The sequence below is a fragment of the Microcaecilia unicolor genome, chromosome 1 (assembly GCF_901765095.1).
Source record: "Microcaecilia unicolor chromosome 1, aMicUni1.1, whole genome shotgun sequence".
Classification (NCBI taxonomy): domain Eukaryota; kingdom Metazoa; phylum Chordata; class Amphibia; order Gymnophiona; family Siphonopidae; genus Microcaecilia; species Microcaecilia unicolor.
This window is the reverse complement of record NC_044031.1, coordinates 116,020,231-116,047,474: the sequence shown is the minus strand read 5'-3', so window position 1 is coordinate 116,047,474 and position 27,244 is coordinate 116,020,231. Positions and strand designations below refer to the sequence as shown.

General features: G+C 41.3%; 1 protein-coding gene across 1 annotated transcript in view; it reads left to right on the top strand.

The window, feature by feature from the left end:
• The first annotated feature begins 1,371 nt into the window (after positions 1–1,371).
• MALRD1 (MAM and LDL receptor class A domain containing 1) overlaps positions 1,372–27,244 on the top strand; it is a 787,803-nt gene continuing 761,930 nt past the window's right edge. The window contains 2 exon segments of the mRNA XM_030202038.1: positions 1,372–1,540; positions 17,781–17,918. Coding sequence (XP_030057898.1) covers positions 1,372–1,540; positions 17,781–17,918 — 307 coding nt within the window.

The following is a 27,244-nucleotide window of genomic DNA, read 5'->3' as shown; positions in this document are numbered from 1 at the left end:
TGACTCCCCATTAACTCATTAATTTGTACGTATATCTGCCCTGCGTACCCATATTTGGACGCCCAACTGTGGATGACCTATATAAAATCCTGGAACTAAATAACTACCTTATGAATTGCCTTTGTTTCTTTAAGTTGTACCTTCAGTATCCCACTACATTTTGTGCCCTGCAACCTTAATTGAAAACAAAATACTACTACTACTACTACTACTTGACATTTCTAAAGCGCTACTAGGGTTACGCAGCGCTGTACAATTTAACATAGAAGGACAGTCCCTGCTCAAAGGAGCTTACAATCTAAAGGACAAATGTACAGTCAGTCAAATAGGGGCAGTCTAGATTTCCTGAAAGGTATAAAGGTTAGGTGCCGAAAGCAACATTGTTATTATTATTATTATTATTTTCACAGAAGGCAAATGCAACAGATTTTTGCATGGCTCATGCAAGTAAAAATGCATTTATATGTGTAATAACCATTCCCCAGAGGTCTCTGTGTGCTTCAAAGTACATCTGCTATTAAACAGCACTCAGAGTTATCCGCTGGGAGAAGCGCATATGCTGACTCAGTGCATGCTTGGGCATCTGCTGTGTACTAGCACTTGCACTTTCAGCTGCTGGGTGAAAAAGTGTTCCTGAGATCAGAGAGCAGTCAGGGGAGTGAAGCTACCCACGTACATGCTTTCCTTAGTCATCATTTTCATGGATCCCTATATATACTTTGCCGGGGAAATGTATTCCCTAGTCCGTTGTACTTTTATGATGATAATAGATTACTTATTCATTGATGGCTAGAGGAAATAATCAACCTGTCACATTAAAACAGTATTCAGTCTGCTTTGGGTTGGCTCAGTTTCCAATAAAGTCCAGAAGCATTATGCAGACATTGTATAGCATGTCGTTGTTTCTTTCCTGAACTGGAAATGCTTAGGAGCACAGTTGCCTACCAAAGGTAGGGGAAAGGCTAATAAGATAAGCATTACTCCTTGTGTCACAGTCAGCCTCTGCTGTTTATATATTTCTGCCAGGCACCATCAGTCATTAAAGGAAATGAGCTGGTATTGTACCTCCAACATTTATGACTGATATTACAGACCTACAACACAAGCTGTCCAGCCATAAAAATATCTTGCAGTTAAATATTTTCCAAGAAACACACGCATATAGATAAACGATGTGGCCTTCAAGATAGGGAACTATTCTCTGAACATTTGGAACCAACAGCTGAAATGGAGTTAGAAGTACAACTTTCTGGGGAATTTAAGAACTGAAAATGTAGTTTCACAGACATGATGATTAGTTGACTGTTGTCCTTGTAGTAGCCCATAGGATAATTCTCTTCAGATCTTTAGTTCATCGTTATGGTATCCGCCATGGACACCGTCGGTAGGCTTTTCTGTTGTTTGTATTTTGCTGCTGCGGTTATTGTGGCTAAACCTTGTGCTGGAAATGTGTTTCAGTGCAAGCAGGGCTTTTCTGTACCTGCAGACAATGCGTGTGACTTCACAGATCAGTGCGGAGATAACAGTGATGAAGAACAATGTAAGTAGTATTCCACAAGTTCCATTACTGTATACATGTTTCAAATAAATGCTTATAAACTACTCCTAAGATGATAATGTGAGCAGATTTTCTTTTATGAGCAATGTGTAAAGCTATATTATCCAAACACACATATTACTTCAGGCACTGAATTTTGAGACACTACTTGTATGATGCAAAATTAATTGGCAGTTGGTTTTAATTTGTAACTTTTTTGAAACTAGAGTTCTATTTTCTACTAGTTTCCCTGGTCCTTAAATAGGAAAAAAAAGAAGACTTTACAACCTGACTCTGCAGGTGGTATTTTAAAAAGTTGAAAAATATCTCAACAGTAACATCTGGAACTCTAAAAGTGTGTGTCATGAAACTCTGAGATGTTATAAGGCTGCTGGCATCCTGTGGCTATGTTGTGGATCTTTAATGCATGAAAGTGTATGCCTGCAAAATTCACCATTAACTTCAGTAGTAAAGAGTAGAGATTATCCTGTATCTTCTCAAGTTTAATTCACTCTTTTATTGTCATTCATTTATTAAATGTATATTCCTCTCATCTAATACAAACCTGAATGGCTTATAGATAAACATACACAAAATGTAATTTGAACATACAGTACTACATATTAAGAACATGCAATATGTCTTTAATTTTTTTTTGATTAATGGTCTCTATCCTAAGACCCAAAGGTAGAGAGTTTTCCAGATTTTAGGTCCAGCCACTGGAAAAATGGACCTGTGTAGATAGTTTCATGACAAGAGAGTAAGAAAGAGAGAATCACCAATAATCCTTGCTGGTTGGAACATAGGGTATGACTGGGAATATATGCTTTAATTTAGATGCAAGACCTGAAGTAAGAAACTATTATAAGATTTTAAAAATCAAACATACATACTTAAAAGCTATAATAAATTTCACTGGAAGCCAATGAAGACATGATCAAATCTACCAATATATTTTATGGATTAAGTCCCGTTTAAAAAATATAGCTATCTTCTTGGGAACATGGTGTTACTCATAATAATTTCTGAACATTTTCCTCAGACTTCATGTTTTATCGCCTTTATAACAGCCTGATATATTATGGAGCTGATTTTAGAAGGTTTATAAGATCATTGACATTTGCAAATCATCATACACTTAGTTGCAGTTTTAAAAAAGACACTAGTTATATTTGTATACAGCTCTGAATGATGAATGTTCTGGACATGGCTGGGGCAGACCTTCAAATTGTATGTGTGTTTCCTATTTTACAACAGAAATGTGAATATAAAGGTCTTTGTCAACATTAATATCTACTTCAAAGCATGCCCAACTGTCAGTTAACTGCTTGGTTCAACCTTGGGTTTGAATGAATTGCACTTACCTCTCTGGTGTTCACAACCACCTCACTCAGCTCCTTAATTGGATCTTCTCGGATATGTAGTTTTCAAAATCTGATGCCCACATGTCTAAGTGCTGGAACTTACATATTAAAACAACAAAGTTTGCAAACTAGAAGTGTAAGTGCAGATACTAATATGTTCAAAGCCTTGAATGATGTGTTTAACGTGTGTATATTTGTGTGTGTGTGTGTATTGAACATGTGTGTGTTTACACATGCTGCTTGTAGTTTTTCCAAGGATTTAAATATATTTTACAAAAGGGTCTGCATTCAGAGAACCTTGTGTAAAATATGCTGCAAACTGTGAACATCTTGGTTTGGATACCCATGTCTGACCTAGATGACCTGTAGAAAATTGGGCTTCACAGGACTGATTTTGGAGTTGATGACATAAAAAGTGCTTTAAAATGTCTGGGACATTTTGAACAGTTAATTTTAGATGTTTAAATCATTTTATAGCCAAAATTATCTGTCTGAAAAGGGGGTAGGATTTAGGATATTCTGGGGATGGAACCACTTAGATTTTCTATATCAATCCAAATACAGGTTTGAACCTATCATGCTGTGAGTTGAATTTCCCACACCGTCCCGCTAATTTCAAACAGAAACTAGTTCAATACTACTTAGCAAACAGAACCTCAAACTTCCCAGTAGGGAAAGTACCAAAGGCACCAAGAAATCCACTACTCTTCAAGGGGAACAAGGTAATATTAGTTCTAGTTAATTATGGAAAAGAGGAAAAAAGAAACACACGCAAAAACTCCTCATAAGGGAGAAAACTGGGTGGTTCAAAAAAATCCTCAATTCCACTTAGTAAAAGGGACAGGTAGGAAGTGCTCCTCACAGTAACAAAATCTAAGAATACATTCTAACCAAAATGCAGTAATTAAAGAAAAAACTGCTTAGACATCTGTTCAGCTGAAGATCTCAAATGAAAAGACTCTTAGAATATCAGTCACAGCAGCTCCCCCTAATGAAGAAAAAAACCCACAGAAGATTCACTAAAAGTCCCACTGCACACCAAAAAGCACAGCCGTAATGTTGAAAATTGTTCTAAACCACAGGAACAAACAGAAAACCCAAACCTTAGCTGTAGATGTCTTCAAGACGTATTATATTCCGTGCTTGTCCCATCCGTGCAGATAATTAGACAGCTTAACTTGGAGCTATATTTCCACTGGATGCGTGCTTCTTTTGTGTGCCGCCAGACCGGTGGTAAACCAATCGCCACCACAAGGAAGAAACTTCAGCAGAGCAGGAAAGCTTCTCTTACTTAATCTATTTTATAATATCCTTCAACAAGAGCACCTTGTTTCGCTCATGATAATGCTGCTTCAGGAAGGAAAAATAAATGTACCAAGACTGCTACATGTCACGTCATGCCCAAAATGGCATGACTTGACATGTAATGAAAAATTCCAGCGCAAAAAAATCTATGAATAAGTACTCATTACTTAGAGATGGTGGGTCACATGGCTGCCACCATCTTTATGGTTTTATTTGTTTGACTAAGACAGCATCCATCACTAAACTATCTTCTTAACCAGGATTGTCTTCCACATGATCAATCCACTGTTACTGTAACCTAATCCATGTAAACCGCATTGGACTCTGTTTAGGGAATATTAGTGGAATATAAGACGTCACTTGTATTGTATTGTATTGTATAAGTATATTAGGTAGTAAACTGTTGCATCACACACTGGCAGAGCCTCGAAGGTCTTTTCACACAGGGTACACAGACCTGTGCCTTACCTAGATCATCATCGGCTCTGTAAATATTAGTGTGGAATGTGTTATTCAAACATTAAAATACAAATTTCAACATTATTTAAACTTGATAACTCCTATCCGCATTTTAATTAAAGTTCAGTCGTAGAAAACTTTATTTTACTTATCTTTTGAATGTTTGTTTAGGACTTTAATTAAAATCCAGAGATTGGATAGTCATTGCTGGGACCCAGATAGGTGCCAGACCTGAACATTGGGGCCTAGTTTAGTCTACAGCAGTCAGATTTAAAAAACAAATCTGATTACCGCCAGCTGAATATTGACTGGTCAGTTACTGTGCACTTGAGGGGGGCATCCAGTAATGTCAGGTCACCTGTCCAGGGAGGATAGAGGCTTCTGATTGTCAGGCAGGTCAATTAGGATGTGCTTAATGGAGTAGTGACAATTTCCCACCATCACTCTGGACTGCAAATCTCAGGCAACTGGTAGGGTGAGCAGGGGAAATGAGATAACAGCCATGGCTATTTGATATGTGGCCTTTCCTTTGTCTAGCTCTTGTACTGCATAATTTCCTCGCCTATCCCACGTACTTCTAGGTCAATAGTTGGACAGTTATTCTTAGTAGCAGGTGAACAGGAGTGGCCACCTGGGAAAGTCCCTGCAGCCCTGAATCTATTGTCACATTAACTGATTGGCAGTCTATAGTGATCCATTGTATTAATGTGTCAGTAATGCATCTGAAGAAATCTGAAGCTCCAGGAACCGAAGCTTTTGATAAGTAAACAAAAGGATGGTTGCTTTTAAGGTGAAAGGTCAACATAGTGAGGCTTCGATGGTATTTAAAATCCTTACCTCAGTATTTGCAAACAGTTTGCAAATACATGCTAAACAGGGCATTAACTTTTCCTTTCCAATGCTCAGCGGTCAGCACTTCAAACATTGATGCTGTTCCTGTGGCAAACCCTACACCAGCTCAGAGCTGGCGTTAGGGTTTGTAGAGCATTGGGGAGGAATGGGGAGCCCTGTCCAGCATATATAGGCCCCTCCCCTGCACTCATGGGGCTGGATGTCTGGTGGACCTCCAGCCCCCTACTCCCCCTCGAGGAAGTTTCCCTTGTGGCCTGGTGGCTCAAATGGCCTTATCCCACCTTCCCAACACAGAGGCACGGGGGGACTAGAGGTCCAGTGGACCTCTAGCCTCCCTAAACCCCAACACTAAAAAAGCTGTCCGTGGTGGCCCAGTGGGCAGCCCCACCCCCCCACCAAGCCAAGTGGTCTAGTGCCCCTTGAACCCCCATACCTTGCAATGAAGAAGGAGGGAGTAGCATTCCCTCCTCCTTCCAGTGCTGCCTCCAAAATGGTAGCTAGGCCACTCCAAGTACATCCCAGGATGCCATTCCAAACAGTATCTTGAAGATTAGGGTGCTCGCTTCGAAAAATATTCTTGCCTTGAGTGGTAGCCAATGTAGTGTTTCAAGCAGTGGGATTGCTCTTTCGTATTTCGATTTCTTGAAAATCAGTCTTGCTGCCATGATTTGGAATGTTTGTAATGATTTTAGTGTGCTTTCCTTGCACCCTACATATGCTGCATTGTAGTAGTCTAGTTGCAATAGTATCGTTGATTGGACCAGTGTCCGGAAAGATTGTCTAGGGAAATAGCCTCTTATTCTTCTCAGTTTCCATAGTGTTCTGAAGCATTTTGATGTTACTGCTGATATTTGATTGTCCAATGTTAGATGTTTGTCAAGAATGATTCCTAGTACTTTAAGTTGTGTTTCAATGTGGTATGTTTGTTGGTTGATTGTGAATTATTGGTAGGATGTGGGGTTGTGTGAGCTGGATAGTACTAGGAATTTGGTTTTGTCTTTGTTTAGTTTGAGTTTGAAAGTCTATTAAGATGGCAAAAAAACATGCACTTTACAATTCTTTTCAGTTAATTTTAAAATTAACATATCACTTTTTAAAACAATCGTTTTTTTTTGTTTTCCAAAAATACTAGGACTAGGGGGCATGTGATGAAGCTACAATGTAGTAAATTTTAAACAAATCAAAGAAAATGTTTCTTCACTCAACGTGTAGTAGGACTCTGGAATTCGTTGCCAGAGAATGTGGTAAAGGCAGTTAGCTTAGCGGAGTTTAAAAAAGGTTTGGACGGCTTCCTAAAGAAAAAGTCCATAGACCATTATTAAATGGACCTGGGGAAAATCCACTATTTCTGGGATAAGCAGTATAGAATGTTTTGTACTTTTTTGGGATCTTGCCAGGTATTTGTGACTTGGATTGGCCACTGTTGGAAACAGGATGCTGGGCTTGATGGACCTTAGTCTTTCCCGGTATGGCAATGCTTATGTACTTTTAAAAATTTTGTCCTGTATGTTTGTGATATTATTTTGCATGCGTGTTTTTTGTCAATAGTGTCTTTACTGTGTCTAGCTGGGGTGGTTTGAATGTGGTACATATTCTGTCTGCTGCAGTGTGGTTGTCATGTGTTTCGCAGTCCTGTAGGTAGTTTATTTTGTTTTTGAAGAATTTTGTGCAGTTGGTGGTGTTTCAGTTGTTGTTGTTCATGAGTTTGAATACTTTTTTCATATTGGTCTGGTCAAGGTTCATATGTATACTGTAGTGTTCTGCTTTTGCTTTCTTTATGCTGTTTGTATATGTTCTTTTGGCTTTTCTCCATATGGTTTTGTTTGCGTCTATTTTGTTATTGGCCCATGCTCTTTCGAGTTTCCTACAGTTTCTTCATGTGTACTCACTTGTCATTAAACAAGAGACGTGGTTGTTTTGTGATTTTTGTTTTTGTTTTGAGTGATGCTATTTCATTTAGTGTTTTTTTCACTTGTTTCATCCCAGTTTCTCATGAAGCGTTTATTCTCGGATGGTATGTCATTGAGTTCAATTATTGTTGTCCAGAATGTGAGGTTGTCTACTTCTCCTCTGGTTGTGAATGTGTGCTGAGTTCTTGGCTCTCTTCTCTTGCCATTTTCTTTCCATTGTAATGTGAAAGTGAGCTTGCTGTGATCTGACCATGGTACCTCTTCCCATGTGTAGTTTGTTAATATGTCATTGTTACTTGTTGAGAATCTGTGAGCTAGTATGTCTAACTGGTGTCCTTTTGTGTGCAATGAGACTTCTTGTGCTGTTATGAAGTTCCATTGGTTTATGAAGTTCATTAGTGCAGTGGTGTAGGAAGGGGGGGCGGTGGGGTGGTCCGCCCCAGGTGCACGCTGCTGGGGGGGTGTCCGCTCCGCTTGTTCACTGCTCTCTCTGCCCCGGAACAGGTTACTTCTTGTTCTGGGGCAGAGAGAGCAGGGAACCAAAGGAGCCAACGCAGCTCCCAGCGACTGCACTCAGGGCGGAGCGGTCCTCCCGCCCGCCCCCCTTGGTAAGACTGCGCTCTGGGGGGGAGTTGCACGCTCTGGGGGGGGTGCGTTCGCGTTCCGAGGGGGGGGGGGCGCAGTGGCGAACCGCCCCGGGTGTCAGCTGCCCTCACTATGCTTCTGCATTAGTGTTCTCGTGTTTGTGTCATTTTGTTTTTCTAGGTGCAGGTTTATGTCACCTATTAATAGGACATTTGGGTCATTTGTGCAGATGTTTGATAATAAGTCCATGAAATCATCTTAGGCATTTGTCCAGCTTCCTGGAGGGTGGTAGAATAACGTGATGCATAGTTGGTCAATTAGTGTTTTGTTGGTGATTTTGCATGCCAGGATTTCGATTGTTGAGGATGTGTGTTAAGCGACAGGTTCTGCTGTGAAAGATTATTAGTATATTATTAAAACGCCTCCTCTCCTCCTTTTGGTTCTGTTGATATGTATTATTTTATATCCTGGTGGGTATAGGTCTAGCAGTGTAGGGTTGTCTTCGAGGTTTAGCTGTGTTTCAGTTATGAGCAGTAGTCTGAATTGTTCAGTTTCTATCCAGTCTCTTAGTAGTGTTGTCTTATTTACTACCAAACTTGCGTTTTGTAATCTATTTGTATCAGAACATACGTGTAATGTATAAAGTTGGGTTTTTTTTAACAGTTTGTAGCTATCTGTGTGGTCTGCCCATTTTGCTCTTGTTGATTTGTTGGGTGTTATTCATGTTTGGTTTCATGTTGCTGGTTGTTTGTTTTGCCTCTGAATTGTTGTTTAGGTGGTGATTGGGCTCTTCCAGTTGTTGGAGTGGTCGTCTTCTTCCTGTTATGTGTACTGGTATTTTGTTCCATTCGGTTGGAGTTGCTGCTGGTATCCCCATTGTCCACATTGTTTTTGTATAGTAGAAAATCCACACCCTTAGGTTGGCCATTTTTGGAGGGTATTTCTGGCTTGGGGGTGTTTGCGTGTGAATATGTGTGTGTTTGGGCTCTGAGGTGCTTGTGTTTATGTGTTGCATGGGGCTGTTTTTTAAATTTTTTTTCCTTGGCTGGGAGTTTGCCTGCATCAGTAGAGGAAAGGTAGCTAGTACATAAAAACATTACCCACAGCAATGAAAAATGTCCTTCAGTAACGGTCATGTCTAAAGGATAAATGAGCAGTGGAAGTTCGATGTGTTATAGAGTACTTGCTACTCAATATAGTGCTTGTGGCACTCCGGGCAGCTTGTGGAAGAACACTTCTTTTTTTCAGTAGTTTGGTGCTCTGATCAGCAAACTACTTGCTTGAAGAGTGAAAGATGCTGTGGTTAATCGTGGTAGTCGAGAGGAGCAGCGTAGAGGGCACATACTTGCTGCCTCACCCCCAGGTGAGAGATCTTGGTTATAGGCTGCCGTTCTTCAATAGTGGGTCATGCAGCTCCAAATAGGGTGCCTGCAACTTTGGGCAGGATGCCTGCAGTGTGTTGGTGGGCTGTCCAGAACTGGGATCTTGCAGGGCATGGACCCTGACCCCCAGCAGCAGCTCATGTTTCACAGTTCATCTACATCCAGTGTTCCCACAACCTCAGAGCGTACTGATGTGCTGACTCCTCGGCTGGTCGTTGCTGAGCATGGTGAGAGTGAGACTGCACTGTCCTTCAGGGCTGGAGTGTGCTGCGGTGTGCAGATGTTTGCACTGCCAATCCGAGTCTGCTTGCTATGGCCTCCTAGCACTGGACTGCTCTGTTGAGCTGTGTGGTCTAGTCGGTCCATGGGATGAGGACACAGCTTTCTTGCTAATTTTGCTTCTAGGATCCTCCAGACAGGTTGTAGTGTCACTCTCTGTCTGATTTGACAATTTCCTTTGTTTGCTGTTTGAAGCAAGGTTACAAACGCACAGTTCTCTTTTTCAAGTTGCAAGTTTGGAATTACTGCAGTAAATGGAGAGGGGAGGGGGAGATGAACTGAGTAGGACAGGTATTTTATTTATTTATTGCATTTGTATCCCACATTTTCCCACCTATTTGCAGGCTCAATGTGGCTTACAGTGTATCGTTATGGCATTTGCCTTAACAGGTTAGGTACCAGTTTGTATTATATAGCATGATAAGATTAAGCATGATAAGATTAAGCAAACATATATAAGAGGTAAGCAGTTCCACGTATAGGTAAAGTGGAGAATTGTTACATTTACAATTCTTAATTATTGTGGTAGGCCTTGTTGAAGAGGAAGGTCTTTAGAGATTTACGAAAGTTGGTTAATTCGTGTATAGTTTTTAGGTTAGGCGGTAGTGCATTCCATTGCTGTGTGCTCTGGTAGGGAAAACTTGACGCGTGCGTTAGTCTGTATTTTAGGCCTTTACAGCTGGGGAAGTGAAGATTCAGGAATGTGCGGGATGATTTTTTAGCGTTCCTGAGGGATAGGTCTACTAGGTCTAACATGTAGGCTGGGGCATCTCCATGGATGATTTTATGAGTAAGAGTGCATACCTTGAACGCAATACATTCTTTAAGTGGAAGCCAATATAGCTTTTCTCTTAAGGGTTTTGCACTTTCATATTTTGTTTTACCATATATAAGTCTGGCTGCAGCATTCTGGACTGTTTGAAGTTTCTTGATGATTTGCTTTTTACAACCAGCGTATAGTGCATTGCAGTAATCTAGGTGGCTCAGCACCATTGATTGTACTAGGTTGCGAAAGATGGTTCTTGGGAAGAAAGGACTTACTCTTTTTAGTTTCCACATTGGTTGGAACATCTTTTTGGTTGTTTTTTCCACATGACTTTCAAGAGTGAGGTTTCGATCAATGGTAACTCCATGAATTTTCAGGGTGTCTGAAACAGGGAGGGCCAAGTTTGATGTGTTTATTGTGGTGAATTTGTTAGTGTTGTATTGTGAGGTGAGTATAAGACGTGTTTTTTCTTCGTTTAGTTTAGCTGAAATGCCTCCGCCCATGAGTTCATGATATGGAAGCATTGGTTGATGTTATTTGTGATTTCTTTTAGGTCATGTTTAAATGGGATGTAGATCGTTATGTCATCTGCGTATATGTATGGATTAAGATTTTGGTTGGATAATAACCTGGCCAAGGGTGTCATCATTAAATTAAAGAGGGTTGGCGAGAGGGGAGATCCTTGAGGGACTCCACATTCAGGTATCCATGGGGCTGACATAGTTGAGTTTGATGTCACTTGGTATGATCTTGTGGTGAGGAATCCTTTGAACCAATTAAGAACGTTACCTCTGACTCCAAAATATTCTAGGATGTATAATAATATTTCATGATCAACCATGTCGAAAGCACTGGACATGTCGAATTGTAGGAGGAGTATGTTGTTACCTGTTGCTATGGCTTGTTTAAATTTAGTCAGGAGAGTAACTAGTACTGTTTCGGTGCTGTGGTTCGATCAGAAACCTGATTGGGAGTCGTGAAGTATTGAAAATTTGTTTAAGTAGTTGGTGAGTTGTTTGGTCACCATCCCTTCTGTTAGTTTGGTTATCAGAGGAATGGATGCTATTGGGCGGTAGTTGGTTGGGTCACTTGTACTTTTCTTAGCATCTTTGGGTATAGGGGTGAGTAGAATGTTTCCTTTATCCTTTGGGAAGAGTCCATTTTGTAGCATATAGTTCAAGTGTTTCGTGAGGTTTGATATAAATTGTTGAGCAGTGAATTTTATAAGGTTGTTGGGGCAAATGTCTAATTTGCAGTATGACTTAGCAAACCTTTTAAGGGTTTGGGAGACGGTGTTGTCCGATAATGTGTCCAAGTTGGTCCAGGTTCTGTCAACTGGATGTTCACCAGGGTTTGGGTCTAGGCAGTCAAGGAGTTTAATGTATTCGGTGGTGTTGGCAGGTTTCATAAGTCGTAACTTTACGATTTTCTCTTTCAAGTATGTCGCAAGGTTGCCGGCTGCTGGCGTGTCTGTACTGTTAGAAGTCACCGATGTAGTGTCTAGTAATTTTTTCACAAGTTGGAAGAGTTTGTGTGTGTCCTTGTAGTCTGTTCCAATTTTAGTTTTGTAATATGATCTTTTAGTTTGTTTAATGGTGTATTTGTATTTTCTTTGAAGTTGCTTCCAAGCATTGAGTGCAGAGTCGTCTTTCTTTTTATTCCATGCTCGTTCTAGTCTTCTAACTTGTGTTTTTAGTATTTTCAGTTCTTCGTTGAACCATGGTATTAAGTTCTTTCTGTGTGAGGTTCTAGTTTGGAATGGTGCTATGTTGTCTAGTATGCTTCTGCATCTATTGTCCCAATCTTGAAGAAATTGGCTTGAGTCTGTCAGTGCTGTCCATTCATTATTGTAGAATTGTTCCTAAAAGGTTACCGGGTCTATTTTGCCTCTCGTGGTATATGTTGAGACAAAGCAGAGTAATTAACCTTAAGCGCTTTTTGTAATGCAGCTATGCTTGTTTTAAATCTCCTTTATTTAAGTCAGAAAACATTGCTTTTCTTGAGTGTGTTGTATCTTCTTCCCCAGATTATTAGGGCATATGAAGATCTTTGATTTATTTGACCAGAGCAGATTTTTGTATTAGAGTAGATGAGGTTTCAGAGCTTTATATCTATTCAGTTTAACAAAAGCCAGTTTGTCTTTGGCTGCAATTAACCGGGGAATGTTAATTTTACAGACAGTGCTCGATGAAGGTCTGAGTCCCTTTTGAAGTAGAAAGTTGAAAATTCTCTGATAGATATGCGGTCATTTGGTAGAACTGCTTATTTTATTTATATTTTTTTATTTTATTCCCAAGACCCTATTAGAGGTCTCAAAATTCAATTGTTCTCTAGTTGATAAGGTAATTTTATTGGGAACGTCAGGTGGAGTTGAGGTAAAATATAACAAATTTGTTTTAGTTGTATTTGATTTCAATAAATTCGTAGTAGCCCAATAGTGAGTCTTTACTATACAATCTGAAATCAACTTACAACTGCCCTCAAAGCCTGATACTAATGGTATTAAAATAAAAATGTCATCTGCATAAGATGAAATATAAAATTCAGAAGATTCTAAAAATGAGCCCAAAGTACTCATGAAAATGTTAAACAATATTGGGGACAGTGGCGACACCTGAGGGACTCCAAAATAAGAAGGCCAACATTTTGAAAAATGACCCATCTTTTTTACTTTATACCTTCTATTTTGTAAAAATCCATTGGCTCCTGAACAGGGCGGATGTTTATTTGGGACAAATTCTAGAAAGAAAAGCAAATCAAGAATATATCCAGAATTTGCTTTATTTGACAATAAAAAATAGATTACTGGTTGAAGCCCTTCCAAATTAATTAGTGCTATTTACTATAAATGAGTTCACCTTGTTTTTGCTAAAAGACAAGTGCTGAGTCTTGCAGGGCGATGCAGCAGAGAGAGGGATTCCGGGAAACAGATACCTTTATTAACAAGCACAAATGCATTCCTTTTGGAGACATAATCTTAGAGTTTATACTAATTTCACTGGCTTCCCATATCATTTAACAACTGAGGTGAGGGTAGCTAATCTGGCTGTGAAGATCTGAAAAGGCTGTACTTGGATGGACTTAAATGTGTTTTGCAGTAATAATGAATGTGCCATCTCAACTTAATATGACATGTTAGCTTAAAGGCACCAGATATTGAAAAGCTGTTTTTTTCCTCTAACCCCTGTGAAATCCTAAATGAGAAGCATTGACTGCTTTTGGCCACAGGGATATTTATAATTATATACCTTTCCCTATCCCTACTAATATTTTTGTATAGCTAATTTAAGCCAAGCAAATTTATCTATCTGCCCAGTGCACACTTCTTGGGTGTAGGTTTTAATTATGTGTCTTTTCAGGGTCCTATGCAAGGTGTATTACAAGAAGAAAATTCCCAGGTAGTTTTGCAAGGGAAAATTTACCATCCCCCACTCCAAACACACACACACAAAAAGTGAAATTTATCATCATAGTGAGGATATAGGTATTACTAAGACAGCAGTGACAGATCTTTCAAAGGCCTTAGGGGGAGGAGGTCCCTGCCAGTGGGCTGGAGAGAAAGTTAGAGGCCCGCCTAGGCAGAAGTGTAGCCAGGTTGAGACATTGGGGGAGAGTAGAATGGAGTGTGCAGGTGCAACGGACCGGTGGGACTGCATAAATAATAGGCTCCAGCACCGTAAGAAGTCTGAGGGAGTGGTCACTCCCCTGGTGACCCACCTAGCTACACCACTGTGCCTAGAGGAAGGGTTGGCAGAGAAATTGCATAGATAAAGTGGTTCCCTGTAATGAGTGACCTCAGAGGTGGAGCTGGAAAATAATAAAAGGGATTGAAGTGTGGCGCATGAGGTCTTTAGTTGCTTGTACCCCCACCAGGACCCTTGGGAACACTGGGGGATCCTGGAATAAAAGGAATAAATTTAGGCTGAGTAGAGAAGTAGTGACTGCCTGTAAAAGTGGCAACAGAGCTTCAGGTGGCTAAGGGGAGCCTGCCTGAAAACAGGAACCAGAGCAGGAGAAGCCTGTTCAAGGCCAGGGTGTAGCCCTGCAAGGTGCATCGCTGAAAGGACTGCCTAATGGGTCTGTGCCTGAAGGAGTTGGATTGGTATCAAAAGTAACAGAAGCAGCCCTGAGTTTATTGCTGGCACAACATGATGGGTAAAGGACATGAGATTATGTAAATATGTACAGCCTTGACATACTCAATGAGTGAAGTGAGGTGGCTGAGATTATTACTGATGATCATGGATGTACAATATACATAAGGAATTCAGAAGTATTTATTTGCTAGTTGCAGAAGTTCCAGTAAAGTTATTTTGCATTAAATAAAACTCCTGGAGTGCAGAGTGGATTTCTTGCATGAAAGGGAGGGTGATTGCTCCTGGCAGTGGCGTAGGTACAGGGGGCCACGGGGGCCTTGCCCCCCCCCCAAATGGATCCAGGGCCCCAGGTTTGGCTGGCAGGGGTTCCCATCTCCCACCAGCTGAAGCATTTCTCCAGCGCTGTTCTCCTTACATTGCCTGCCCTGCTTCCCTCTTGTTGCATGCATGTTCAGTTTTAGTGAAACTGAGCATGCTCAATTTCATTAAAATCGAGCATGTGCAATGTGAGGGGAAGAAGGGCAGGCAATGTAAGGAGAGCAGCACTGGAGAACCACTTCAGCTGGCAGGGGTTCAGGACCCACACTAGCCAAGGTATGTGGCACTGCGGCGGGGGTAGGGAAGCAGTGGGGAGGCTGGCTAAAATGTGCCCTCTCACTTTGGGCTCTGCCACCCCCCCCCCCCCCCCCACTTTGAGGTCTGACTACACCCCTGGCTCCTGAACTGAGAGAAGTACCTTTGGTAAGGTTCTCTTAAGCTCTCAATACCCCGGATCTCTATTCCGTACCATTTACCCACTCCCAAGCTTGAATGCAGGCAAATTGGAACTGTGAGTGAGGTATATGTGGGCCCTGTGATAAAAGAATTGAAAAGATTTGTTTGTGACCTGGGTCAGACTGAGCTAGTGGGCCCTGAGACCCGGGTTACACATATAACAACTACCTTCCTGTTATTAGATATCCATTCCAAGTAGAATATAGAATCCTTAACCTCCTTGTCAGGACACAAGCTGTGTTGCAGATTGCTACTTTCCCCACAAGACTCTTCTTTTTTGCTAAAATTAAAATACACAAATTGCATTTAGCACAAATATTAAATGAAAAAATATATTTCTTTAAGGATCATCTCTCAAAAATTTGCTAAATCTGAAATACCTTGTAGATTTGATTTTGTCACAGTACTCTTAGTGTTACCTACGAGTCAGATTCTATGAAATAGGCAGTGGCGTACCAAGGGGGGGGGGGGGGGCGGTCCACCCCGAGTGTCAACGGGTGGGGGGGGTGCTCTGCTGGTGAGTCCAGCTCCATCCACCCGGCAGCTATGTGGTGCGGCGTCTCGCGTCTGCGCTGCTGTAAAAGAAGAAAATTTCTTGTCGGCCCTTCCCTTACTCTCTCTGTCCCGCCCTCGAGGAAATAGGACATTACATCAGAGGGCGGGACAGAAAGAGTAAGGGAAGGGCCGACGAGGCGATTTTCTTCTTTTACAGCAGCGCAGAGGCGCCAGGTAGACGGATCTGGTAAGACAGGTGGGGACTGGGACTGGGGGGGGTCACACCGGGGGTGGGGGGGGTGCACGCAGCAGTGATCCGCCCTGGGTGGAAGTGAACCACGGAATGCCACTGGAAATAGGACACTCAGAGACGTCAAAGGTGGCCCATCCCAGTGCTGGAGATTTACCACCGCAATGCTGGAGATTGAAGGCCAATGAATGGGGCTTTTCTCATGGGCCCCAGGCATGTCTAAAACCAGTTCTAACTGAAGCACATTTCAAAAACTGACATATTCTAATAAATAAATAGAAAGTAAAATTATTTTTTCTACATTTGTTGTTTGGTCATTATTTTCTAATGGTATTGGTCCCAGTCTCTTGTTTCTGCTTTCCTCTGTCTTCTCTTAACTATCTTGCCAGAGTCTCTTTGTCCATTTGGCACTTCTTTTATCTCCATATCCACCATCCATCTTCTCTCTGCGTCCCTATCTATTCTACCCAGCATCACCCCTGTGTTCTCCTTGACCCTATTTTCTTCCCCTCATATTGAGCATCTCCCATCTCTGTGTCTCTATTCTTGTCCTATCCAAATTAAATTTTCTGTGCCCCTATGACCCCCCCCCCCCCCCAATGCTGGCTTCTGTCCCTCTCTCTTCCTACCCTCCTGTTTTTCACCTCCCAAGCCAGCATTTCTCCCTCCTCTTTCTTCCATGTCCCCCTCCCCAGGGGTCCAGCAAGTGATTCTCTCTCTTTCATTGCTCCTTTTCTGTCTCCGCTTTACAGGTCTAGTACTTCTTCTTCTTCCTTCTTTTCCTGCAGATCCTGGTATCTCTTCCTCCCTCCCCCCCACCTTGGCATTTCCCTATTATCTTAGCATGCATTCTTCTCTCTTCCCTCCCTCCCCCCACCATCACCATCTTGGCATCCTTTCCTTGCTCCTCCAACTCTCTCTCCCTTTTCTTCCATTCATGTGCATCATTTCCTCCTCTCCCCTCATACCCATGTGCAGCATTTCCCCGTTCCCTGCTATCCATGTGCAGAATTTTCCCCTTTCCTTTCCCTTCCATCCAAATGCACCACCCTCTTTAGAGTAAAAGTATGCACTGATGCTTCTTTTGTGGCTGTCAGGACTTAATGCATCACTTTAATTGCAGTTGCTCTTTCCCTGCACACAAAATGCTGCCCAAATTGACCACCTAATCTGCCCTATACTTACAAAAGCCCTGCAGCATTGATAGAATTTATGGCACTCTTAAAAACTGGTTCTTGTTGGGAAGGTAAGGGATTTAAAAGACATTAGCTTAACAAAGTAATGCTACAATATTCATAATGCTTATACCTTTTTCTTGCAATCACCCTCTTTGTCATTTTTCTTTTCCTTTATTTCTTAAATTGTTTCACTTCCTCATTTTACATTTTGTTATAACAAAATGTGCATCTATTATTAAGAGCAAACCTACATGTTTTAAAGTTTCCTGCCCTAGGTCTATATACATCAGTCTTCCATTCTATATCTATAATTTAAAATTCTCAGCATGATGTCTACATAGGGCTCTGCAAGAGGCAGCAAAGTACTTCAGTTAATTTAGATTCCTAATTTTAAGAGCAAATGGCTGTAGGATGCACCTTTTAAAACTGAAACTCTTCATTTTAAAAGGAAATCACAGTGCATTTGCTATCTATACTTTATTGAATAGTTTACAGTGGCTACAGGTTTCTTTGAAGCTCATTCTCATTATTTTCCCTTCATAATTAGGTTCCCTGTATGAAAGATGTGATTTTGAGACTGGCCTGTGTAATATGATACTTGATGGGGACTTGGAATCAGGCTGGAGAAGAACAAATGGATTGATTAGCTTGGTTCCATATTCTGATCACAATGGCAATCCAAATGGTAAGGGAATGTTCCTTTCTAAGACTTACTAATTAGTTTTAAGCTGCTCTGTTTGGTTTGTAAATCATTCCATTTTAGACATCCCGATTACCTTAGTAGTAAGTTGTCAACATATATTTCTCTATGAGAACTTTGTTCTTCTCAAAAAATACAAAACAACAAAAAAAACCCTTCTTCATTAAACTCATCCACTAGAAAGCGTGTATTTTCATATCCTGGCCCTATTCTCTGGAATTCTCGACCTGAGGAACTTCAAAATGCCCATTCTTACTATGCATTTCGTAAGCTTTTAAAAACTTGGGATATTTCGCCATCATTTTACTTGATGTGCTATAGATTTTTTTTAAATTGCACTATTTGTAAGGTTGTATTGTAATTGTAAATTTAATGACTATTGTAATTGTATATAAAATCAATAAATCCAATCCAATCATAGAATTACAATTGAAAATCTTCGGTGTAATTTTGGATAAATTTGTAGTTTTTGATAAACAAGTTCAAGCTGTCACCACTAAAATGTATTTGCTTTTGTGGAAGCTTAGAAGGATAAGACCTTATTTTAAATCCGAGCTATTTCATCTCATACTATAAACTCTAATGCTCTCCCATTTTCATTATAGCAATATCATATATCTGGGATGCCATGAATCACTCAAAGACTGCAGATAGTGCAAAATAGGGTGGCTCATTTAATATTTGGTAAATCTAAATTTGAGAAAGCTATCCCACTGTATGTGAAGATGCATTGGCTTCCTACTGAGGCACGAGTGGTTTTTGAGGGACCCTTTTACTAAGGCGCGCCGAAAACTGATCTGCGGTAATATAGACTTGTGTTTTAGATGCATGCAGAATCATTTTTCAGCACCCCTGTAAAAAGTGCCTTTTTAAAATTTTTGCTGAAATTGGATATCTGGCAATATGAAAATTGCAGCGCGTCTATTTTGAGTCTGAGACCTTACTGCCAGCCATTGACTTAGCGGTAAGGTCTCACGCGGTAATTGTCTATACACGTAGAATGACAATTACTGCCTGGTTTTTGCTGCATGACAGAAAATAAAAATTATTTTCTGCTGTGTGTAGCGGACGCGAGTTAAAAATGAATTTACCGCAAGGGCCACATGGTAGCTGAATGGTAACTCAAAATTGACATTGGTTGGGCGCGAGTAGACTCCTACATGGCTTAGTAAAAGGGCCTCTAAGTTAAGCATCTTGGCCTTTCTCATTCTTAGTGGTACATGCCCCAGCTATGATAGATATTGTTGACTTATGATATCAATTTCAGAAACTATTTGATTATTTCCCTGCTGCTAAAAAAAGTGGTTTGTAAAACCTTTTTGTCAAAGACAATTCCATATCAGGCTTCCAAATGGCAGACTATCTTCCCAAGAGAATTAAGGTTGATGACTCACGTGATGTTTAGAAAATCACTTAAGATGTTTTTATTTCAGGAATTTTCTTTTAGTTCTTTGCTGTAACCTTCCCAGTTATTGACTGAATTCTTTGTTTCTGTAAACCCTGCTGAACTCTTGAGGATAGTGCGGTATACAAACACCAAATGTAAATGTAACAAAGGCACATATATCTTTTTAAAAAAGGATTTACAATGACCTGTACTAGCACAGAAACCTCTCATATTAAAACTTGCTCCATCTCAGCACAAATTACGCCACCGGAAATGTCTGTGCACAGATCATATTAATGTAGGCATACTCTTTCCATGCATCTACTTTCTACAATGATGTACCTCCACACAAATTTCTAAAAGTCATTTTTCATGTGTAAAGCATGTTTTACACATGGACACAGCTTCTTGGAAAATTGTGCACAGGTATATATGCATATAAAGAAGGCATGCACCAAGATACCTCATTTTAAGATGTGTGTGTCTCGGCATTCCTGGGGCATACATAGCTTAGCCGGAGCTTGGATGGAGTTGTGATGCTCATGTATATCTTAGATCTGTGTGTACACCTCAAGAGTACATGCATATATTTACATCTTTTTTGTAGCAGGTGTAAATCTGTGTGAAGCATTTGTGAACTACTGTGAGTCATTATATAAGCCTATCGTATACAGGCATAAAGCCATATATGTTGCCTTTATAAAATGGGTATTAAAAAATGTCCTTTTCTATTTTTGACATTCACATTCTGTTATAAAACTAGCCTCAAAGAAGGCAATTTTAATAGGCATTTCTGTGCATTAAACGGGGTTTGTACACAATTTCTCCTAATTCAATAAATTAGTGCATATAACTTGATGCTTAGGGCCATGTTTACTAAGCCGCATTATAGGCGTGCTATCGTTTTTAGCGTGCGCTAACTCTAGAGACACCCATAGGAATATATGGGTGTCTCTAGTGTTAGTGCACGCTAATTTTTAGCTTGTGCTAAAAACGCTAGCTCACCTTAGTAAACAGGGCCCTTAGAGTGTAAAGTTGTGCATACAAATTCTAGAATACTGTCAGTTAGGTATGTAACTTAATTGATAAATTAGCTACTAATTGGCTTTAACAACCAATAATTGGTGTTCATTGGTGCTAATTGTTATACAACAAAAAATAACTCTCTCATGTAATGGCAAAAAATAGTAATTTCAACGTTAGACTATGGATTCTGTGGAGTGCATCTATTTTGGAGGGAAAAGCCTCTGAATTTAACCCAACCTCTAACCCAAGTAGTCATTTAATAATAACAAGGGTTGGGAAGACTTTTGCTGGGAATTATATCATCATAGGCAAAACCCCTTTAATTCCAAAGTAAATGAAAAGAGATGCTAAAGCTCGACAGAATCAGCTTGGGATCCACCCAGCATGTGAAAGTCAAAAGAGTAACAGCTTTCAAGTGCAGGTACAAATCAACAAGTGGGCCATCAATCAAACACACCGACTTCGGCCAAGGTTTCGCTGATAACGCTGTGTCAGGGCGTGAGTAACCACAAAAGTTCATAGTAGACTTCCTGATTGCTGCCTGCTTGCTAATCCCTTGCTAATGAGGGATTAGCAAGCAGGGATGAACACAAAGGAATCCTGTTTAGAAGGAATTGTTCCATGGAAGCGGAGATTGGGTGGCGACGCCAGTAATTGGAAACAAAATGGGAGCTGGGCAGACTTCTATGGTCTATGCGCTGATTGTGACTGAATAGATAGGGATGGGCTGGAGTGTAAATTTTAAGGGGCTTCAATGTTAGCTTCAGAACTTAGTACAAGAACAGTACTGGGCAGACTTCTATGGTCTGTGCCCTGAGAAAGGCAAGGACAAATCAACCTTTGGTCCTGGGGAACTGAGGAACTGAGTTCAATTCCCACTTTAGGCACAGGCAGCTCCTTGTGACTCTGGGCAAGTCACTTAACCCTCCATTACCCCATGTAAGCCGCATTGAGCCTGCCATGAGTGGGAAAGCGCGGGGTACAAATGTAACAAAAAAATATATAAAGTATCACATACCATGTAAAATGAGCTTATCTTGTTGGGTAGACTGGATGGACCGTACAGGTCTTTATCTGCCGTCATTTACTATGTTACATTACTTTCATTTAAAATTACCCTTCTATTTTTATTTTCATGCTCTGGGTTAGTTCATAGGCTCAGTCATAAGTTCCTTTATAGTAAAACTATTTGTGAAGCAAAATCAAATAAAATATATTTAAACATCATTGACATTTCTTTTCAAAGTTCAAATGCAGTGCCATAACAACTTAAAATACTTATACATGGTTTAAATAGTTTTTAAAAGAACAATAAGTAAAAGATGAACAACCACGTGAGATGACTTTACAGTCTGAGCATTACAATTGCACAGGAAAAGAATTGCTTTGACTAAACATTAGTGTTTAAGTAATCATATTTCATACCTAGAAAATTAAACATTGACAATAAACTCAGACGAAGTCAATGATTCTGTAAATCCTCTCTGCAATAAATTTTATTTAAAGGACTTTGATCTTGTGATAATTTTTGTGGTACAACTACAAATCTTAATAGGACACAATCTTCCATCTAGCCCAGACATATGAAGCATACCCTTTTATCATCTATATCCCAGCGTTGGGAGCATGTCCTGTGGTTGTTGTTCATTGACAATGCAGAAATGCTGCATGTCCCATGGAAAAATATGCACTTGGTCATCCCTTGCCGAGTAATAGCTGCTCATCAAACAGGTCCTATCATTTTCTGTGATTGGTCAAATAAATAACACAACCCTCTCCATCATCATCACAAACAGCACAATTAAAACAGCGTTAGAACTGTCAGGGTGACCATCAAGTATAAAATATTCATTTATAGATAAACTACATGATACACCCCAGCACGCTTAGTCAGAAACAGGATATAAGATTAATAATCCCATGAAGAATTTGTTTAGCCTGCCTAAAAATCTAGTCATATTGCCTTGCTTTGAATTATTTTAAAGGATGATGTGCTCATACTGACAGCAAGGGAAACTAAGCTCCTTATTCTAGCAATGCAACATATATATTAGCAAGGGGAGTGGCCTAGTGGTTAGGGTGGTGGACTTTGGTCCTGAGGGATTGAATTCAATTCCCCCTTCAGGCACAGGCAGCTCCTTGTGACTCTGGGCAAGTCACTTAACCCTCCATTGCCCCATGTAAGCTGCATTGAGCCTGCCATGAGTAGAAAAGCACGGGGTACAAATGTAACAAAAAAAAAATTTGTACCAATTGGCACTAATTAGATTTAATTTTAATATACATGTGTAAATTTAGGTATGGGATCCATGCATAAATTTTATATGTGAGTCAAAAAATAGGGTGTGCAAATGGGAGGGTCATGAGAGGATTAGGAGTGTTCCTTTAAGTTACGTGCATAGTTAGAGAAAAAGGGCATCTGTGCCTAAATTTGCCCATGGGTATTTGCACCAGGTTTTAGTTGGTGCAAATGGCCACCCCTAAAGCTAGGCATGATTCCCAGGCTTAAGTATTATTCTACAAACCACGCCTAACTGTAAGCATGTTTTGTAGAAAAGCACTTTTTTGACTCTGATATTTTGGTGCCATATTTAGCATGTACTCTCATGCTTTGGTGGTGTGTAGTTTGCAGGATAGAGGAGTAGCCTAATGGTTAGTGCAGTGGACTGAGAACCAGGGGAACTAGGTTTTATTCCCACTGTACCTCTTTGTGATTCTGGGCAAGTCACTTAGCCCTCCATTGCCCCATGTAAGCCACATTGAGCCTGCCATGAGTGGGAAAGCGCAGGGTACAAATGTAACAAAAAAAAAAAGTACCAGAGACTATTTAAAAAGTGGCGATCCAGACTAGTTATATGGACCTCCAGGACACAAGGCTGGACCAACCATTAGGTATGATTAGGCAGTTGCCTAAGATAACAGCTTCTTTTTTGTGGGGGGGGGGGGGGGGGTGCAGCAAAGAGCAGCTGCAGTCCAAGCGAAACAGATTCCGACAGCCACACAAATTCAAAGAACCATCAATGTACTTTTGCTTGCATGAAGACTGAGCAACTTTTAAATCACCCATTTACCTGAGTGAATGACTTTTGGAAATTGCCCCTAGTGTGTGTTTGTGTGTGTGTGAGAGAGACACACATCTACACCCACACAAACACATACCCCCACACCCAAAGTCTAATATTCAAAAACATGGTCTTGAGGGAGAGGAGCAGATAAGGGAACTGAAATTTAAATTGGGGAGGCACAAGGCTGAAGGTTTGCCTTCACGGCCCTGCCAAGACAACCTGAGACCGATTGCTGGCAAACCCTAGGAAATTTCTGGTACTTTCTAGTGTTTGTCAATAGTGTGCCTCAGTGCAGTTCTGCAGTGATAATCTCATGGTATCAGAAATTCACTATTTATTCTTGATCATTCTCTGTTACAGTTCAGTATTGAAAACATAAAATAACTTCAAAAAGATACCAGCAGACAGTTGTGATTTTTGATTATTGATTATTGCTGAAAACTGCTCAAATTCAAACTAAAAACATAGGGCTGTCCTCTACCAGTAGCTTAATTGTTAGAGCAGCAGACTGAATACCAGAGAAACCAGCTTCAAACCAGTTTCAAATTCCATTACAGCTCCTTGTGAGGCAAATCTCTTAACCCTCCATTTCCTTGGGTATAAACTTACCCTCCCCCTAAAGTGAATGGGCTGTGTCAGCATTAGCGCACTGCAGCTGCTAGTGCAGCTTAGTAAACAGGGGGTAAGATTGTAGGCCCTCTATGGATAGGGAAATACATTCTGCAACTGAATGTAACTCACCTTGAGCTACAACTGAAAAAAAAAAGTGTGAGCTAGATCTAATAAATAATAAACCAGTTGTTCATAGCACTGAGACCACATAGCTAGTCTAGATCTCCATTTTTTATTTTATTTTTAGGATTTAATTACTGCCTTTTTTGAAGTAATTCACTCAAGACAGTGTACAGCAAGAATAAGTCAAACATAGGCAATAGACAATTACAGCAGTGAAAATATTCAAATAACAATACAAGAATGGCATACAGAGGCATAACTGAAAGGTGCACCCAAGATTTCCTGAGAATGTCCTCACAGGACGTCCCGGCGAAGGGGCAGGGAAACCCGTATTATCGAAACTAGATGGGCGTCCACCTTTCATTTCGATAATACAGTTGGGGACACCCAAATCGCGAAATTTAGGTCGACCTTAGAGATGGTCGTCCCCGATTTTCGGCGATAATGGAAACTAAGGACGCTCATCTCAGAAATGACCAAATCCAAACCATTTGGTTGTGGGAGGAGCCAGCATTTGTAGCGCACTGGTCCCCCTGACATGCCAAGACACCAACCGGGCACCCTAGGGGGCACTGCAGTGGACTTCAGAAATTGCTCCCAGGTGCATAGCTCCCTTACCTTGTGTGCTAAGCCCCCCAAAACCCACTCTCCATAACTGTACACCACTACCATAGCCCTTATGGGTGAAGGGGGGCACCTACATGTGGGTACAGTGGGTTTCTGGTGGGTTTTGAAGGGCTCTTATTTACCACTACAAGTGTAACAGGTAGGGGGGATGGGCCTGGGTCCGCCTGCCTGAAGTGCACTACACGCACTAAAACTGCTCCAGGGACCTGCATACTGTTGTCATGGAGCTGGGTATGATATTTGAGGCTGGCATAGAGGCTGGAAAAAATATTTGTTAAATTTTTTTTTGAGGGTGGGAGGGGGTTAGTGACCACTGGGGGAGTAAGGAGAGGTCATTCCAGATTCCCTCCGGTGGCCAGCTGGTCATTTAGGGCATATTTTTGTGGCTTGGTCGTAAGAAAAAAAGGACCAGGTAAAGTCGTCCAAGTGTTTGTCAGGGATGCCCTTCTTTTTTCCATTACGGGTCAAGGACACCCATGTGTTAGGCACACCCCAGCCCTGCCTTTGCTAAGCTTCCGACACGCCCCCGTGAACTTTGGTACGCCCCACGACGGGAAGCAGTTGAGGACGCCCAAAATCGGCTTTTGATTATGCCGATTTGGGCGACCCTGTGAGAAGGACGCCCAACTTGCGATTTGTGTCGAAAGATGGGCGCCCTTCTCTTTCGAAAATAAGCCTGCATGTATACTAAATTACAATGTCAACACAATACACAGTGAAACATTTTAATAGACAGCATAAGGTGTAAGCAAAGATGGAACATGTGGAGGGGCATAATCGAAAGAGACGCCCAAGATTTGCTGTGGATGTGCTCGCAAAATGTCCTGGTGGAGGGGCAGGGAAACCCGTATTATCAAAACAAGATGGACGTCCATCTTTCGTTTCGATAATACGGTTGGGGATGCCCAAATCCTGAAATTTAGGTCGTCCTTAGAGATGGTCGTCCCTAGACTTGGTTGTTTCTGATTTTGACGATAACAGAAACCAAGGACGCCCATCTCAGAAACAACCAAATGCAAGCCCTTTTGTCATGGGAGGAGTCAGCATTCGTAGTGCACTGGTCCCCCTGACATGCCAGGACACCAACCGGGCACCCTAGGGGGCACTATAGTGGACTTCAGAAATTGCTCCCAGGTACATAGCTCCCTTACCTTGTGTGCTGAGCCCCCCAAATCCCCCCCAAAACCCACTCCCCACAACTGTACACCACTACCATAGCCCTTACGGGTGAAGGGGGGCACCTAGATGTGGGTACAATGGGTTTCTGGTGGGTTTTGGAGGGCTCACATTTACCACCAGAAGTGTAACAGGTAGGGAGGGATGGGCCTGGGTCCGCCTGCCTGAATTGCACTGCACCCACTAAACCTGCTCCAGGGACCTGCATACCGCTGTGATGGACCTGAGTATGACATTTGAGGCTGGCATACAGTCTGGCAAAAAATATTTTTAAAGATGCTTTTTTGAGGGTGGGGGGTGGGGGGTTAGTGACCACTGGGGGAGTAAGGGGAGGTCATCCCCTATTCTCTCCGGTGGTCATCTGTGCCTTTGTCATAAAAAAACAGGACCAGGTAAAGTCATTCAAGTGCTCGTCAGGGACGCCCTTTTTGTTTCCATTATGGGTCGAGGATGTCCATGTGTTAGGCACGCCCAAGTCCCGCCTTCGCTATGCCTCCGATATGCCCCCTTGAATTTTGGTCATCCCCATGACGGAAAGCAGATGGGGACGGCCAAAATCGGCTTTTGATTATACCGATTTGGGCGATCCTATGAGAAGGACGCCCTTCTCTTTCGAAAATGAGCCTGATGGATAGATAAGACAGAGTAACAGGAATTAGAAAATAAGGGGACTAATTTAAAGAAAGTTGCATGTGAGGTCAGAAAGGTGCTTGAATATTATCTCAGGCAGGTTCAGAGTGAATAAACATGTTCTGCTATAGTATGTGCAGCTTAGCAAGTTACTTCTTTCACTGAAGTCCTGGGTCAAGAGCTAAATTTTCACCTGCTTCCTGAAGTAGAGATAGTCTTGTGTTAAGCGAATCCTTTCAGGGACTGCATCCCAGAATGCAGGGGCTATTCTGGAGAATGCTTGCTGGTGGGTATCACATTGAATGATGTCCTTTGCATATTTGTTACAGATACTCTGAAAACCAAGCTGGTTAACTGTTCCTTCAGCACAGGGTTGTAAGCAATATCTGAAGGTTTAGAAAGGAAAATTGCCTTTTTTCACATGACAAAAAGATCTGCAAGATGCAACAGTTTCTCTGGGTTAGTAATAGTCCTTGAGTAGACTCCTGGCTAGCAGGACAAGCAGTCTGTGGTTGGTGGGGCTCCCCCACCCCAAACATAGCCTATAAATTCTCAGGTCTTCTGAGACTCAGGTCTGGCTCTGTCCACTTCCTGGGCCAGAACAGCCACAAGCCCAACCTTTGATGCATCAGTCTCTATGAAAAAAAGGCCGGTAAAGGTTTGAG